This window comes from Orycteropus afer, unplaced genomic scaffold, assembly GCF_000298275.1.
Source record: "Orycteropus afer afer isolate SDZICR_OR568_19922 unplaced genomic scaffold, OryAfe1.0 scaffold00236, whole genome shotgun sequence".
Lineage (NCBI taxonomy): Eukaryota > Metazoa > Chordata > Mammalia > Tubulidentata > Orycteropodidae > Orycteropus > Orycteropus afer.
This window is the reverse complement of record NW_006921823.1, coordinates 1,422,020-1,435,919: the sequence shown is the minus strand read 5'-3', so window position 1 is coordinate 1,435,919 and position 13,900 is coordinate 1,422,020. Positions and strand designations below refer to the sequence as shown.

The following is a 13,900-nucleotide window of genomic DNA, read 5'->3' as shown; positions in this document are numbered from 1 at the left end:
TGGTTCTGTTGTGATGTCACCCATTTCATTTCTTATTCATGTTATTTATATTCTCTCTCCCTTTTCCTTTGTTAAATTGGCCAGTAGTTTGTCAATCGATCTTTTCAAAAAACCAACTTCTGGTCTTGTTGATTTTTTTCTATTGCCCTTCTATTTTCTGTTTAATTGATTTCTGCTCAAATCTTGATTATTTCCTTTCTTCAGGGGACTGTAGGCTTTTCTTGCTGTTCTTTTTCTAATTGTTGGAGATGTTGGTTTAAAGTGTTGATTTTGGCTCCTCTTTTTTGATGTGTGCATTTATTGCTATAAATTGGCCTCTGATCACTGCTTTTGCTGTGTCACAAAGATTTTGGTATGTTGTGTTAGCATTCTCATTTGATTCAAGGAATTTCTGAATTTCAATATTTATTTCTTCTCATACTCAGTCTTTCTCAAGGAGGGTGTTGTTCAGTTTCCATGTGTTTACTCTTTTTCTGTTGATCTTCCTAGTGCTGATTTCTAGTTTGACAGCATTATGATCTGAGAAGATGCTTTGCAGTATTTCAATGTTTTTAAATTTATGAAGGCTTGCTTTCTGGCCTAACATAGTCTATTATGGGAAATGTTCCATGTGCACTGGAGAAGAATGTATATTGTGCTGCTGTTGGGTGAAGTGCTCTAAATGTCTATAAGGCCAAGTTGGTGAATTGTATTGTTTAGCTATTCTGCATCTTTGTTGAGTTTCTTTCCAGTTGTTCTATCTTTCAGAGAAAGTGGTGTATTAAAGTCTTCTACTATGACTGTGGAGTCATCTATTTGGCTTTTCAACTCTTTTAAAGTCTGACTTATGCATTTTGGGGCCCTTTCATTAGGTCCATAGATATTTATGATGGTTATATCTTCATGTTCAATCGATCCTTTCATCATTATATAATGTCTTTCCCTGTCTCGTATGGTGGTTTTGTCTTAAAGTCATTTTGATCAGAAATTAATATTGCCACTCCTGCTCTCTTACAGTTGCCATTTGCTTGATGTATCTACTCTTTTGTGCTTCTACTGTGTTGTGTAATTCTGTCATCTTGGTGCTCATGCTCTGCATTTCAGTAGACATCTTCTGTATTTCTAACTGCTGTTTTTGTATGAGTTCTGATGGGGCATTAATCTTAATATTCTGTTCTTCAATGATTTTCCTGAGTTCCTCCAGGGAACTGTCTTTGTTCTCCTTGTTTCTGTTTGGGGTTTCCTTAGGCTCTTGTTGTTGTTGTTGTAGTTATGTGCCGTCGCGTTGGCCCCGACTCATAGCGACCCCTCCTTGGGTTTCCGAGTCAGTATCACTACGGAAGTAGGATTGCCCAACCTTCCTTCCGAGGAGTGGCTGGTGGGTTTGAACCGCCAGCCTTCTGGTTAGCAGTCAAGTGCTTTAGCCACTATGCTACCAGAGCTCCTAGGCTCTTGTATAGCTCTATAAATATATCTTCTAAATTTCTTCTCAGATCATTCTATTGTCTCCTTTTCCTCCATATATAATGAGACCTTTGTTTGTGGTTTTGCTTCTAATGCTTTGTCCCGTTTTTTTGTTTGATTTGAGGTTGCCTGTTGTTTCCTAGATATTTTGAGGTTGTCTTTAACTCTTGGTTACATGTTGATTTGTTTTGTCTTGGTTTTATGGTTTAATATTTTGAAAAGGTAAAGCTGGTGTATTTTATTTTATTATTGATTCAGGTATGCTGGGTCGCTCTGCAGTTTTTTTTGTGATGGTGGAATCACTGTGTGGAATGTGGAGATGGGTTTCTGTTTGTCGTAAAGAGGGTTTAGAGTTCAAACCGGGAGGCTGTCTGTTGGCTGAATATGGTTTCTTCTATCGAATGAATGAAGTTATTGGCAGAGAAGGTGGGAATGGAAGAAGGAAAGCTTGCTGTTGCTAGGGTCAGTTTCTAGGGCTTTGAGTGGGCTGATACTGATGACGTTGTACTGTTACTTACAAGCCCATGGCTCAATTTCAGGAAAGATTCCTGTTGTTAGGGTGTCACCACTTTCTGCCAGGCTCAGACACATGCAAAGACCCTGTTCCCAAGGCCCCTCGGTGCCAGAAAGCCGATCCAAGGCAAATTCCTGGGTCCCCACTGGGCCGCAGATGTTCCTCCACCCGGTCTGCCTGCAGCACCAGCCCAACCTGCCCAGACCGCTAACAGCTCAGGAGTTTGCCTGTGATACCACCCACCTGTGGCACCAAAGATGTGTGCGATTTCAGCTGCGCTGGAGTCAGGAGAGTGCCTGCTAGTAATCTGTGGTCCTGATATTAGTGATAAAGACAAGCACAGACCTCTCAATGCCACTTAAGCTGACCCAAGCCTATTCAGTGACCTGCTGAGGGGGGAGCGAACTCACACTCCTGGAGCACCAATGAGCTCTCTGCTTGGGTTTCAGTGATGCTGAGCGGGCCTGTTTGCACCTAGCCGACCCAAGTTACCGATAAAATCAGGTGCTGAAGGTAGAGCCTTGGGGTGCCTGCTGGTATGCTGGTGTGGTCGCTGGTATGCTGATATAGGGTGTCTTCTGCCTGGGCCCAGGGAGGTCTCAGGTGTCCGTTCTGGCCTGCCAGTCACTCCCCCAGGGAAGTCTCTAATGGCCTTTCTCAGCTGCCTGTCCACTTTCTGCCAGGTAAATCTTCTTTCTTGCCCTGTGCCTTTCCTCTAATTCTATTCCTCTGTGTTTGGTGCACTCTGATTCAGTGAGCTGTTTGGGCACCAAAATCCCTAATTCAAACTGCTGTACCTAGTTTTTCAAGCACTAAGATGTTAGAGGGAAATAGTGTGGTGATTACTGATGAGACTCCATTTTGAATCCTCATGTGTGTAAGACATTTTGATTATCAGGCTTCACAAAATCTCCTTCTACTAATAAAGGTTTTTATATAGGAGACGGCTGGTGGTTCAAACCCATCAGCCACTCCTCGGAAGGAAGGTTGGGCAATCCTACTTCCGTAGTGATACTGCCTCGAAAACCCAAGGAGGGGTCGCTATGAGTCGGGGCTGACTCGACGGCACATAACAACAACAACAACAACATATAGGAGAACATTTTATTCTAGGTTCTGATCACATAATTTATCTTTACAGCTTTCATAATCTGTGTGAACAAGGTCAAAACAGAATTGAGATTATCCCTTTCTGCAAGAAACTTACTTAGATTTAATGATCATAAAAACACTGACCTAAGTAGTGTATCATTTCTTCTTTAAAAATTGTGCTTTTCATGAGGATATAATAAAGTCATATGACAGTTCTAAACTAGACTAGACAATGTGAGTGAAGTAAGCATACTTGAGTAGCTGATCCAAATGCATGTCCAAAGTCAATTCCAATCACGCCACCAGTTTCCATATTCACCATGAAATTGTTCAGATGTCTATCTCCAATTCCAAGGATCCAGTGGCTAATACACACCACAGCGTGAGAGCTGGCAAAGTGGGAACGAAGTGCCAGGAAGGCCTCAGGGCCTGTGCTCATTTTCAAAAAAGCACGCCTGGAAGAACAGAAACATAACTCTGTAGTCTTTGCTATACATACTTGCTTGTCGGTAAAGTCAGAAGTCTACTTACTTTAAGAGATTTCCAGGCATTCTACTTTCTCTTTTTCGAAAAGATGTGATGGTTTCAGTGCGACTAGCTCCCCTATAATGTAATAATGGGAAATACTTTATTACAAAAAACTTGAGACTTCAAACTTAAATTTTAAAACTCTTCACTTAGATTGAAACTATCAACTGGATGAAAAATATTTTTTATTATGATAAAACAGATAAGTTTTCCATTCCAAGAATTTTTTAAGTGTACAGTTCAGTAACAATTATATTCAGCATGCTGTGCTACCATCATTATTATCCATTTCTAAAAGTTTTTCATCACACCAATATGTAGAACTCCCTAAGCAATAACTCATTTCTCATCCCCTAGCTCCTGGTAACTACCAATAATAGACTTTTGTCTCTATGAATTTGCCCACTCTAGATATCAAATTAGGAGCTCTGGTAGCATAGTGCCTAAGGCACTTGATTGCTAACCAGAAGGCTGGCGGTTCAAACCCACCAGCCACTCCTCGGAAGGAAGGTTGGGCATTCCTACTTCTGTAGTGATACTGCCTCGGAAACCCAAGGAAGGGTCGCTATGAGTCGGGGCTGACTCGATGGCAAACAACAACAACAACAACAAGACATCAAATGATGTCTCTGAGACAAAACTTTCTAAGAATCAAAACTCTGTGACTTTGTAAACAATGAGCTAGTTAGTAAAACAAAAAAACAAAACAAAACTTACTTATACATTTGCATGTAAGCGCCAATATTATATTTTCCAGACATCTTTGTCAGCCAGTCCCTATATTCAGACAGTGGTGCTTTTGGATCCCTAAGTAGGTAAAAGGGAATCTGAATTAGGAAGAAATAAGGTCAGAGGCAAAAATAACCAGGAACTTAATGTATATTATGTGAATTTATCAAAAAATAGTGAAGAGAAAATAGGCTTTTAATGTATTATTAATCATATTTAATATTAACATTGAACCCATTACTTTGGATCTAGAATGTCAAAATATTACACCCATTGCCACTGAGTTGATTCTGACTCATAGACACCCCCCAGTGGGTTTCCGAGGGGGTAAATCTTTATGGAAGTAGATTGCCCCATCTTCATTCTGCGGGCTACCTGGTGGGTTTAGAACCACCAACCTTCTGGTTAGCAGTCAAATGTCTTAAGCACTGTGCCACCAGAGCTCCTTCAAAATATCATTATTCATTCTAATTATTCCTAAAGGAACTACGCTAAGCAAGGGGCACAGTGGGCCAACTCCACCTTCATTGTTGACTCCCTGGTAAGGATCAGCATTAATTCAATCCCAAAATGTGGAAATGGATACAGCCCTCACCTTCCCACTTCTCCATCCTCATTGCTAGCCATTCACATGGCACTCTCCCTCTTTGACCCTAGCCACCCATAGCTGAATCAGAGGTCATAAGTTACATGGATAACCACCCTAGCCACCCAGAGTGTGCTAGATTGGTGTTCACATGTTAGAAAGACACCTTCTTTCAGACGACAAAATAGGCAGACACCAGCCCTTGCTGGCTCTCGCTTCCCCTATGGGTTCATTAATTTGCTGGAACAGCTCACAGAATTCATGGACAGTATACTATACTAACAGCTGCACCTTTATTACAATAAAAAAGGATAATAAACAGGGTAAGATCTGGGATGGGTCACTTCCATTCCTAAAGAGGGACATGTTACTCTCTTCTACATGGTCATCTATCAGGAAGCTCACCTGAGCCTTAGGGCTCAGGGCTCTTATTGGCCTCACCACTTGGCAATGATAAATTAGATGATGCTTTGTGAGGCTGTCACCATCAGGTCCCAATGTGGTCCCTCTTAGACTGGTCAGTCCCCATTCACTAGTCCCAGGTGTTTGTACAACCTGGAAGAACAGAGAACAAAGGCCAAATAGCTCTCTGCAAGATGATTCTACATTGCGGTGTACTGAATTACTTGGTATGGCTCTTCTAGCCAGGGTCTTTGTGATGCCTACCAGACTACTGGGTGGACCTATGCAACTGTAAGTTACCTGTGGCCCACCAAAGGGATTGGATAGCTTGTTAGTAATGCAAATAAGGTACATGTGGTAGACCTGTGCAAATAAGGTGTAAAGAACCTTAATGAGGGGATTGGTTAGTTTTGTTATTCTGCTAGGCTTAAAATGAGCCCTCCTAGAGGCTGAAGAAGGAGCACTGGTGGCACAGTGCCTAAGGCATCTGACTGCTAACCAGGAGGCGGGGAGTTCAAACTCACTAGCTGCTTCATGAAAGGAAGATGAGGCAATCCACTTCCAATAAAGATTGATTGCTTTGGAAATCCAATGGGGGTTGCTATGAGCTGGAATCAACTTGATGGCAGTGACTGGGTAGAGGCTGAACATAGGGAATCTCTGAGATGGAGCATGTCCTTGGACTTAAGAGCCCTGTGCAGAGAGTCTGGCAGAGAGATGGCAAGAGAAGAACTGAGAGACCAGCATAAGGCAGAGTGGGGTGCACCTAGATATACCTATCAGCAGAGCTAAAAGAGCTTTGTAATACTTGTGTGACCAGAGCAGAGACCAGGCTGAGAGGTCAGGGGCCAAAGAGAGGCATGCCTGAGGGCATGACTGAGGTGAGGGGAGGCTGTCCTGATCTAAGAATTGTATCCCAAGCATTCCTGAACCTGAACTGTAGCCTGTTACATCCTTAATAAGCCCCATAATCACGAGTATTGCCTGTGAGTTTTGTGTGGACCACGACAACAAATTATTAAACCCAGAAGAGAAGTAGTGAGTGCCGTGGGAGGGATGGCTGGTGTCAGAACTGGTAAAAAGGCCTTATCTGGCCTCATAGGAATCAGCCTGAGGCTGGTGATGGTGATTCTGTTTCCCCTTTGTGAGGCTGGAGGTCAGAGGGTGAGGTTGCCTCCAAGCCCTTTTTGCATGCACACTGCAGAGACCCAAGTTATTTTCTATGCAAACATTTAGGCATAAAACAATCAGATACAATAAATTCCTTACTTCATATAGGGAGGAATAACTGAAAAGACTACAATGAGCTAAACTTTGGTGTTTTTTACCTAAGCATATAATTCAATTTAAACATCTGTGGACCTTGAAAAGAACTCTAACAACAGATGCACAGTATTAGATGCTACTAAAGCAGCATATGAGAGCTTAAAATCAAAGGTACTTGGTGTGTGTAAAGTAGTCTAAAAGTAGAGCCTTACCATTTTAGACTCTGAATCTAGAATCCATGTTGAATTTTAAAGCTACCTTTCTAACAGCAGTTCTGCTAACCTTGATGCTGACCATAGACCCTAAAGGAGATATTCTTTTTCTGTGAAGTCTGCCTTTTAGATATTTTGCCTATGACTCCCATAATTGTCTTTTAGCCAATTATGATTTTGTCACTTTTGTTCTTGCTCCAACAAAAATGCTTTCTCCCTCACTGTGTGGTGGAGTAGCCATTTTGACTTGGTGAATTTGGATGTTTTCCAAATTCTGTACTATCTCTATATCCTTCAGTAAACTTCTTTTGCTTTTACTTAAGCAGACTTGGAAATGTTGTTCTACTACAGTAGGCAAGACGTGTTAGGACAACTTACTATTAACTAACAAAAGGTCCACAAACTATTTGTAGAAGACTAGTTGTTTTTTTTGAAAAAGCATAAGGCACTCAACAAGACGGCTTGACACGGTGGCTACAACAATCGTTCAGGTATAGCAATGATTGTGGGGCTGGCAGAGGAGCAGGTAGTGTTTCATCCTGCTGTACACAGGGTCGCTATGAGTCGGAGACGACTTGTCGGCACCTAATAGCAACAACAACAACAGTTGTTTTTATGCTTAGTTAGAACCCTGCTATCTTCACCATTAGGAGCTCTGGTAGCATAGTGCCTAAGGCACTTGACTGCTAACCAGAAGGCTGGCGGTTCAAACCCACCAGCCACTCCTCAGAAGGAAGGTTGAGCAAACCTACTTCTGTAGTAATACTGCCTTGGAAACCCAGGGAGGGGTCGCTATGAGTCGGGGCCGACTCGATGGCACATAATAACAACAACATCTTCACCATTTACAGTAGGGCAGATAAGTACAAAATCCAAATTAAGTAATATAAAATATTTTAAAAAATGATAATTGCTGCTTCAATTAAATTTGAAAATCTGTTTTCAACAATGTTTCATAGGAAACAGGTAGTATATGGGAAGCTGGAAATGTGATATTTGTATGTTTTGAGTTTGTGCCGAAAGCTTCAATGAATTTTCCTTAAAATAAAATAAAACCAAAAAACAAGTGTTCTTTTCACAACATGTTACTTAGCAATAGAATCACAGGCAAATCTTTTCTAAATCATTACTACGTTCATTTCACAAACTACTCTGTTTTTACCTAAATTTTTGTTTTGGGTTTATTCCCTGGGTGGTGTAAATAGTTAAATACTAAACTATTAGCTGAAAGTTTGATAGCTCCAGCCAAGAGGCACCTTGGAAGGCCTGGTGATCTGGTTCCAAATGGTCACAACCTTAAAAACCTTTTGGAGTTCTACTCTACACACATAAGGTCATCATAAGTCAGAACTGACTAAATAGCAACCAACAACAATTTCAACTAGGATGAGAATCATTAGGTTTGAAAACTACAACATCATAAATTAAGAGAAAAGAAAAAGGCAATTATTTTACCCTTGTTTTAAAAAAGGTAGTAGGAAGTAATGTATACAATTCTATTTTAAAAGCACTTTAAACTATTAATATCTATGTTTATGCAATTATTCTTTATGACCATCCCATTTTACAAATAGAGGCATGGGAATAAGGAGAAGACAAGTCACTTGTTCAAGGTTCCCACTGCTGAGTCAAAAACTTCCAGAACAAGACCTAGAATTTCTGACACCGGAAATATTCTTCCATCAGTTTTCCTGTCTTTTAGGAAAACTAAAAAGGGGTTTCAATGGCTGACTTTTTGGAAGTAGATCACCAGACCATTTTTCTGAGGTGCTTCTGGGTGGACTTAGACCTCCAACTTTTTGGTTAACAGCTGAGCATGTCAACAGTTTGCACAACCCAGGCATGATAAGATAGGTCCTATTTAAATACTTTCAGGAAAGAATGACAGTACAATGATGAGAAATAGGACTCAGGTATTTGTGACCACTTCCTCTTCCTTCTTAACCATCAAAGTCTGTCAAGTCTTCCTTCAAAATGCCTCTTGTAATATTGTCCTTATTTTCCTTTTCAGAAACAAAAAACAAGCTCTTCTGTAAGTATTAAAAAAATACACGTTCATTGTTGAAAATTTGAAAAATATAGAAGATAAAGAAAAATAAATAGCACTTTGTATTATAACCCAGAATTAAACACTGATAATCCCAGCTACAGCACTTATAAACTGCGCAACCTAAGACAAGTTACATAACCTCTCTTGATTGGCTTCTGCAGGACATCTCTGTCATCAAATTCAGAAGCAAAAAGAACATACAGGGGTTTCAGTCTGTATTAGTTTCCTATTGCTATGTAGCAAATACCTTGTTGTTGTTGTTATGTGCTGTCAAGTCGGACTTGACTCATAGCGACCCCTCCTTGGGTTTCTGAGGCAGCATCACTACAGAAGTAAATTGGCCAACCTTCTTTCCTAGCAGTGGCTGGTGAGTTTGAACCAATTAATTGGGATGTCTTATGAAATTATGATCCTAAATTTCCAAACCAAAGAATCAAATTTCATGAGGTGTTGGTACATAAGTAGCTTCAGCAGCTACAATTTTTTTTTGTCAATGTTATGTCTATTGCACAACTTTCACCAGTTCAACTTTTTCTAGTGTACAACTTACTGGCAGAGATTACAATAACTGGCTATGCAACTCTACCCTTGATCAATGTGTTCTCCCATCATTATAAAACAAAACTCAGTATTCCATAAGTAATACCAAAAAAAACCGCAAACACACTGCCATCAAGTTGGACCCAACTCATAGTGACCCCTCCTTGGGTTCCTGAGGCAATATCACTATGAAAGGAGATTGTCCAACCTTCCTTTTGAGTAGTGGCTGGTGGGTTTGAACTGCCAGCCTTCTGGTTAGCAGTCAAATGCTTTAGGCACTATGCCACCAGAGCTTCTCCATAAGTAATAACCTCATCCTTTCCCTTTCCCTCCTGGCTGTGGTAACCATTAATAAATAAACTTTGGTCTCTATACATTTGCCTTTTCATGTCTATTTATGTAAGTGAAGTCATATGATATTTGTTCATTTGTGATTGACTTATTTCACTCAGCATAATGTCTTCAAGCTTCATCCATATTATAGCATGTATTAAGACTAATTTTTCCACTGACAGAGTAGTATTCCACTTGAAGTACTACATTTTGTTTATTCATTCATCTGTTGGTGGGCATTTAGGTTTCCACCTTTTGGCTATTATGAAAAGAGCTACAATGAACATTAGTGTACAAATATCTATCTGAGTCTCTCCTTTCTTTTGGGTGAAAATGCAGAAATATATGGTAGTTCTGTGTTTACATTTTCAAGAAACCTCCATGCTATTTTTCATGATGACCGGATCATTTTGTATTCCTATCTAGTTGACAGGGCTCCAATTTCCCTCACATTCTCCCCAACATTTATTATTTTCTATTATTATTATTTTTTTTAATCTTAGTCACCTAGTGGGAGAAACATGGAATTTCACTGTGGTTTTTATTTGCATTTCTCTGATGGCTAATGACATTGAGATCTTTCCATGTGTTTAGTGGCCCTTTAAATATACTCTTTGATGAAATATCTATTCAAGTCCTTTGCGCTTTTTATGATTGGGTTCTTTGTATTTTTGTTTTAAAATTGCTGAGGGTTTACATATATTTTGGTTACTACATTCTTCTTGGATATATGGTTTCTGAAGACATTCTTTCAGACAGTAGCTTGTCCTTTTTTTTTGGTAAAGTCTTGATGACCAAAAGTTTTTAATTTTATGAGGTCCCATTTATTTATTTATTTTGTGTTTTGCTGTTTGTGCTTTGTTATTAGATAATCTACTGTTAAAAAGTAGGCCTGACAGCACTTTCTGCCTAGAATTTTATGGAATGAACTTTCACATTTAAGTCTTTGAAACATTTTGAATTTGTTTTTGATTATGGTGTGAGGCACGTTTACTGTTTTATTTTTCTGCATGCTGAAATCCAATTCTGATAACATGATTTATTGAAGAGACTCTTCTCTTACCATTAAATGGATGTTAGCACCCTATTAAAAAATCAGTTACCGGCGACTCGGGGTAAGTTGGCGGACTAGGCAGAAAGACTGCACAGACCCTCTTCAACAAAGAAAAGAAAAACCAATTAACACAGGCACAGAAGATAATCCTGGAACCCTGAGCCTTGAAGGGAAGGATACAAAAGTGGACTAAACCCCAACTAGTAGAAGAATTTGCATGAAAATACCAAAAAAGGAGACATATGGAGCTGCAGTCAGGCAGTGATCCAGACCGCACCTGACAGCACAGACAGCTTGGAGAGTGCCCAGTGGTGTAGGACCTAGGAATTAGCCTAAAAATCAGCCCTGCTAGCCAGGGACTGCATGGAAGACTGCTTTGGTGGCTGGGGAATAAACAGAGAAGGCGAAGAGAAGGGTGGGCTGAGCTGTGGACTTTTGCCGGTTCAGAGGGTGCCGTCATTTTGAATGTTCACAAGCAGCTTGACCATGTTGGATATTAAGAGACAGTGCTCTCCCAGATCCAGGGGCTTAAGAACAGGTTCCGCAAGCCAGAAACCCCAAGGACACTCTGGACCTGCATGAGTGAAAAGGTTCGACATTCCTCTTGTTACTCTTATACCCCACACCCGCTTGGTGCGCACTGAGGTGCGGACATCCCTCAACCCCACCCACCTTTTGGGCACGCAGGAACTCCATGCCAGTCTGTGTACTCAGACAGAGCCTGGGTGCCCTGCCCTGTCCTCGACCAATTTTTTTCCCTTTTTTTATTTTTTTCTATTTCACTTTCTTTATTCTGGTGTTTAGTTTGCTTGTATTTGCCTGTTTTAAAACTACAATTATTATTAATACTTTTGTCCCTTTTACTATTATTCTTCATTCTTACCTTCCCAGGTCCTAGTTTTCAGCTTTTTTTCTTTTCCCTTTCCTGGTTGAAAAAAAAAAATTTCTTTTTTCTTTTATTGCCCTTTTTTCTCGTTGTTAACTCCATCTCTTGTTTTTCTTTTTGCAATTTTTCCCATTTTTTTTTCTTCATTATTTTCCTTCTCTCCATGTTTCCTCTTAGTGCCCTATCCCCAGATATTGCAGGTTTTTTTGTTTTTTTCTTCTTCTTTTTCCCTTTTTTCAGTTACTGTTCCTGTGTGACTACATGGTGTATTCTTTGTCCATGTGCTTTTAGTTTTTTGATGGTTATTCCATTGTAATTTTTGTGTAACTGAGTGGGAGACAGCAACAGTCCCCATAAGAAACAATTACACAGACACTTTCTGAAACTTCACTTACTGAGCAAGAGCCACTACCTCCTTCTACACCAACAGGCCAATGATAAAAAACTACCAAGAAAAGCCTGAATCACCCTTGGCTGCTCTTTACAAACAGTTAACAGAGATTTAAATACAATAATGCCACAATCTCGGAGGCAAGAAACCATCACAGTCCACACAAAGAAGAAGGATAAAGTGGTAGAAACAAGGGAGCAGGACACAGACCCACAACATATCCCTGAGGAAGAAGCAGCATTGGAACTCTCTGATAAGAAATTCAAAAGAATGACATTTAGGTATCTTCAAAGGATTGAGAAACAGACCAAAGAAAACACATAAAAAAACCATAGGAGAATTTTGGAAGAAAATACAAGAACAGATGACAAAATAAATGAAAAATTAGAAATGATTCTAAATCTACAGACAGAAATCCAGAAGATTAATACTAAATTGTCAGAAATAGATAACACATTGGAAGGGCAAAGGAGTAGAATTGATGCAATGGAAGACAGAATTAAGGAGCCTGAAGACAAATACTTGAATACTTCTTTGGAAAGGGATCAAGAAAAAAAAATCAAAACAAAATGAAGAAAGCTGAAGGTTCATGTCAGATACCATCAAAAGGAATAAATTACATGTCACTGGAATTCCAGAACAGGAAGAGAAAAATAAAACCACTGAGAAAATTGTCCAAGATTTGTTGCAGGAGAATTTCCCTGATATGATGAAAGATGAGAATATATCCATTTAGGAAGTCCAACGAACCCGAAACAGGACAGACCCCAAAACAAAATCACCAAGACATATCATCATTAAACTCACCAAAACCAAAGACAAAGACAAAATCCTGAAAGCAGCACGGGGAAAAAAAAAGTTACTTAGAAAAGTCAGTCAGTAAGAATAAGCTCTGATTTCTAGCAGAAATCATGCAAGTGAGAAGGCAATGGGATGGTATATATAAAACACTGAAAGAGAAAAATTTTGAACCAAGAATTATATGTTGTTGTTGTTATGTGCCGTCGAGTCGAACGTGACTCATAGCGACCCCTCCTTGGGTTTCCGAGGCAGTATCACTATGGAAGTAGACTGTCCCATCTTCCATCCAGGAGTGGCTGGAGGGTTTGAACCGCCAGCCTTCTGGTTAGCAGTAAAGTGCCTTAGGCACTATGCTACCAGAGCTCCCCAAGAAATATATACCCAGCAAAATTGTCCCTCAAATATGATAGTGAGATTAGGAGATTTCCAGATAAGCAGAAATTAAGGGAATTTGTAAAAACCAGATCAATCTTAAAGAGATGCTAAAGGGAGTCCTTTGAACAGAGAAAGAAAAATAGCAAATAACAACTGACCATCAATACACAAGATGACATCACCCAGAAACCACAGCTATGGACATATCCAAAGTAAAATGAGCTTACAAGATCATAAACAGGGAAACAGAGACAACAACTGGTAATGAGGACAACTACAAACAAAAAAGGGAAAATACTGTGTAGTTACAGAATTTCTAAAAGGTGAGGAAGTTAAGAGAGGTGCAAGATAGAATGGACTGTTCTAAACTCGGGGAGAAAATTATAAATCATAGGGCAACCTCAAAGAAAAATGATAAACTTTCACATCACAATAAAAAGGAGGACAAGCACAATTTTTCAGCATATACTAAAACAACAGCAACAAAGGAAATGAAAACACGATACATAAACATAATGAGCTCAGCACAGAAAATAATATGGAACAAAGAAACCAGGGATACCATAATAAAACACATAAGAAATGATAGCAACAAATTCATAGTTATCAATAATTATACTGAATGTTAATGGATTAAATGCACCACTCAAGAGATGGAGAGTTGCAGATTGGATAAGAAAACAAAACCCATCAATATG

The 13,900-nt window shown here is 39.6% G+C and overlaps 1 protein-coding gene across 1 annotated transcript in view; it reads right to left on the bottom strand.

Annotated features, from left to right (window-relative positions):
- The window catches only part of PRKDC (protein kinase, DNA-activated, catalytic subunit), a 550,241-nt gene that overhangs the window by 27,797 nt on the left and 508,544 nt on the right, over positions 1-13,900 (bottom strand). Inside the window, exons 81-83 of the mRNA XM_007949066.1 lie at positions 4,295-4,384; positions 3,581-3,652; positions 3,303-3,504 (exon numbers count right to left, since the gene is read on the bottom strand). Of these exons, the coding sequence (XP_007947257.1) occupies positions 3,303-3,504; positions 3,581-3,652; positions 4,295-4,384 (364 nt within the window). The remainder of the gene's footprint in view (positions 1-3,302; positions 3,505-3,580; positions 3,653-4,294; positions 4,385-13,900) is intronic.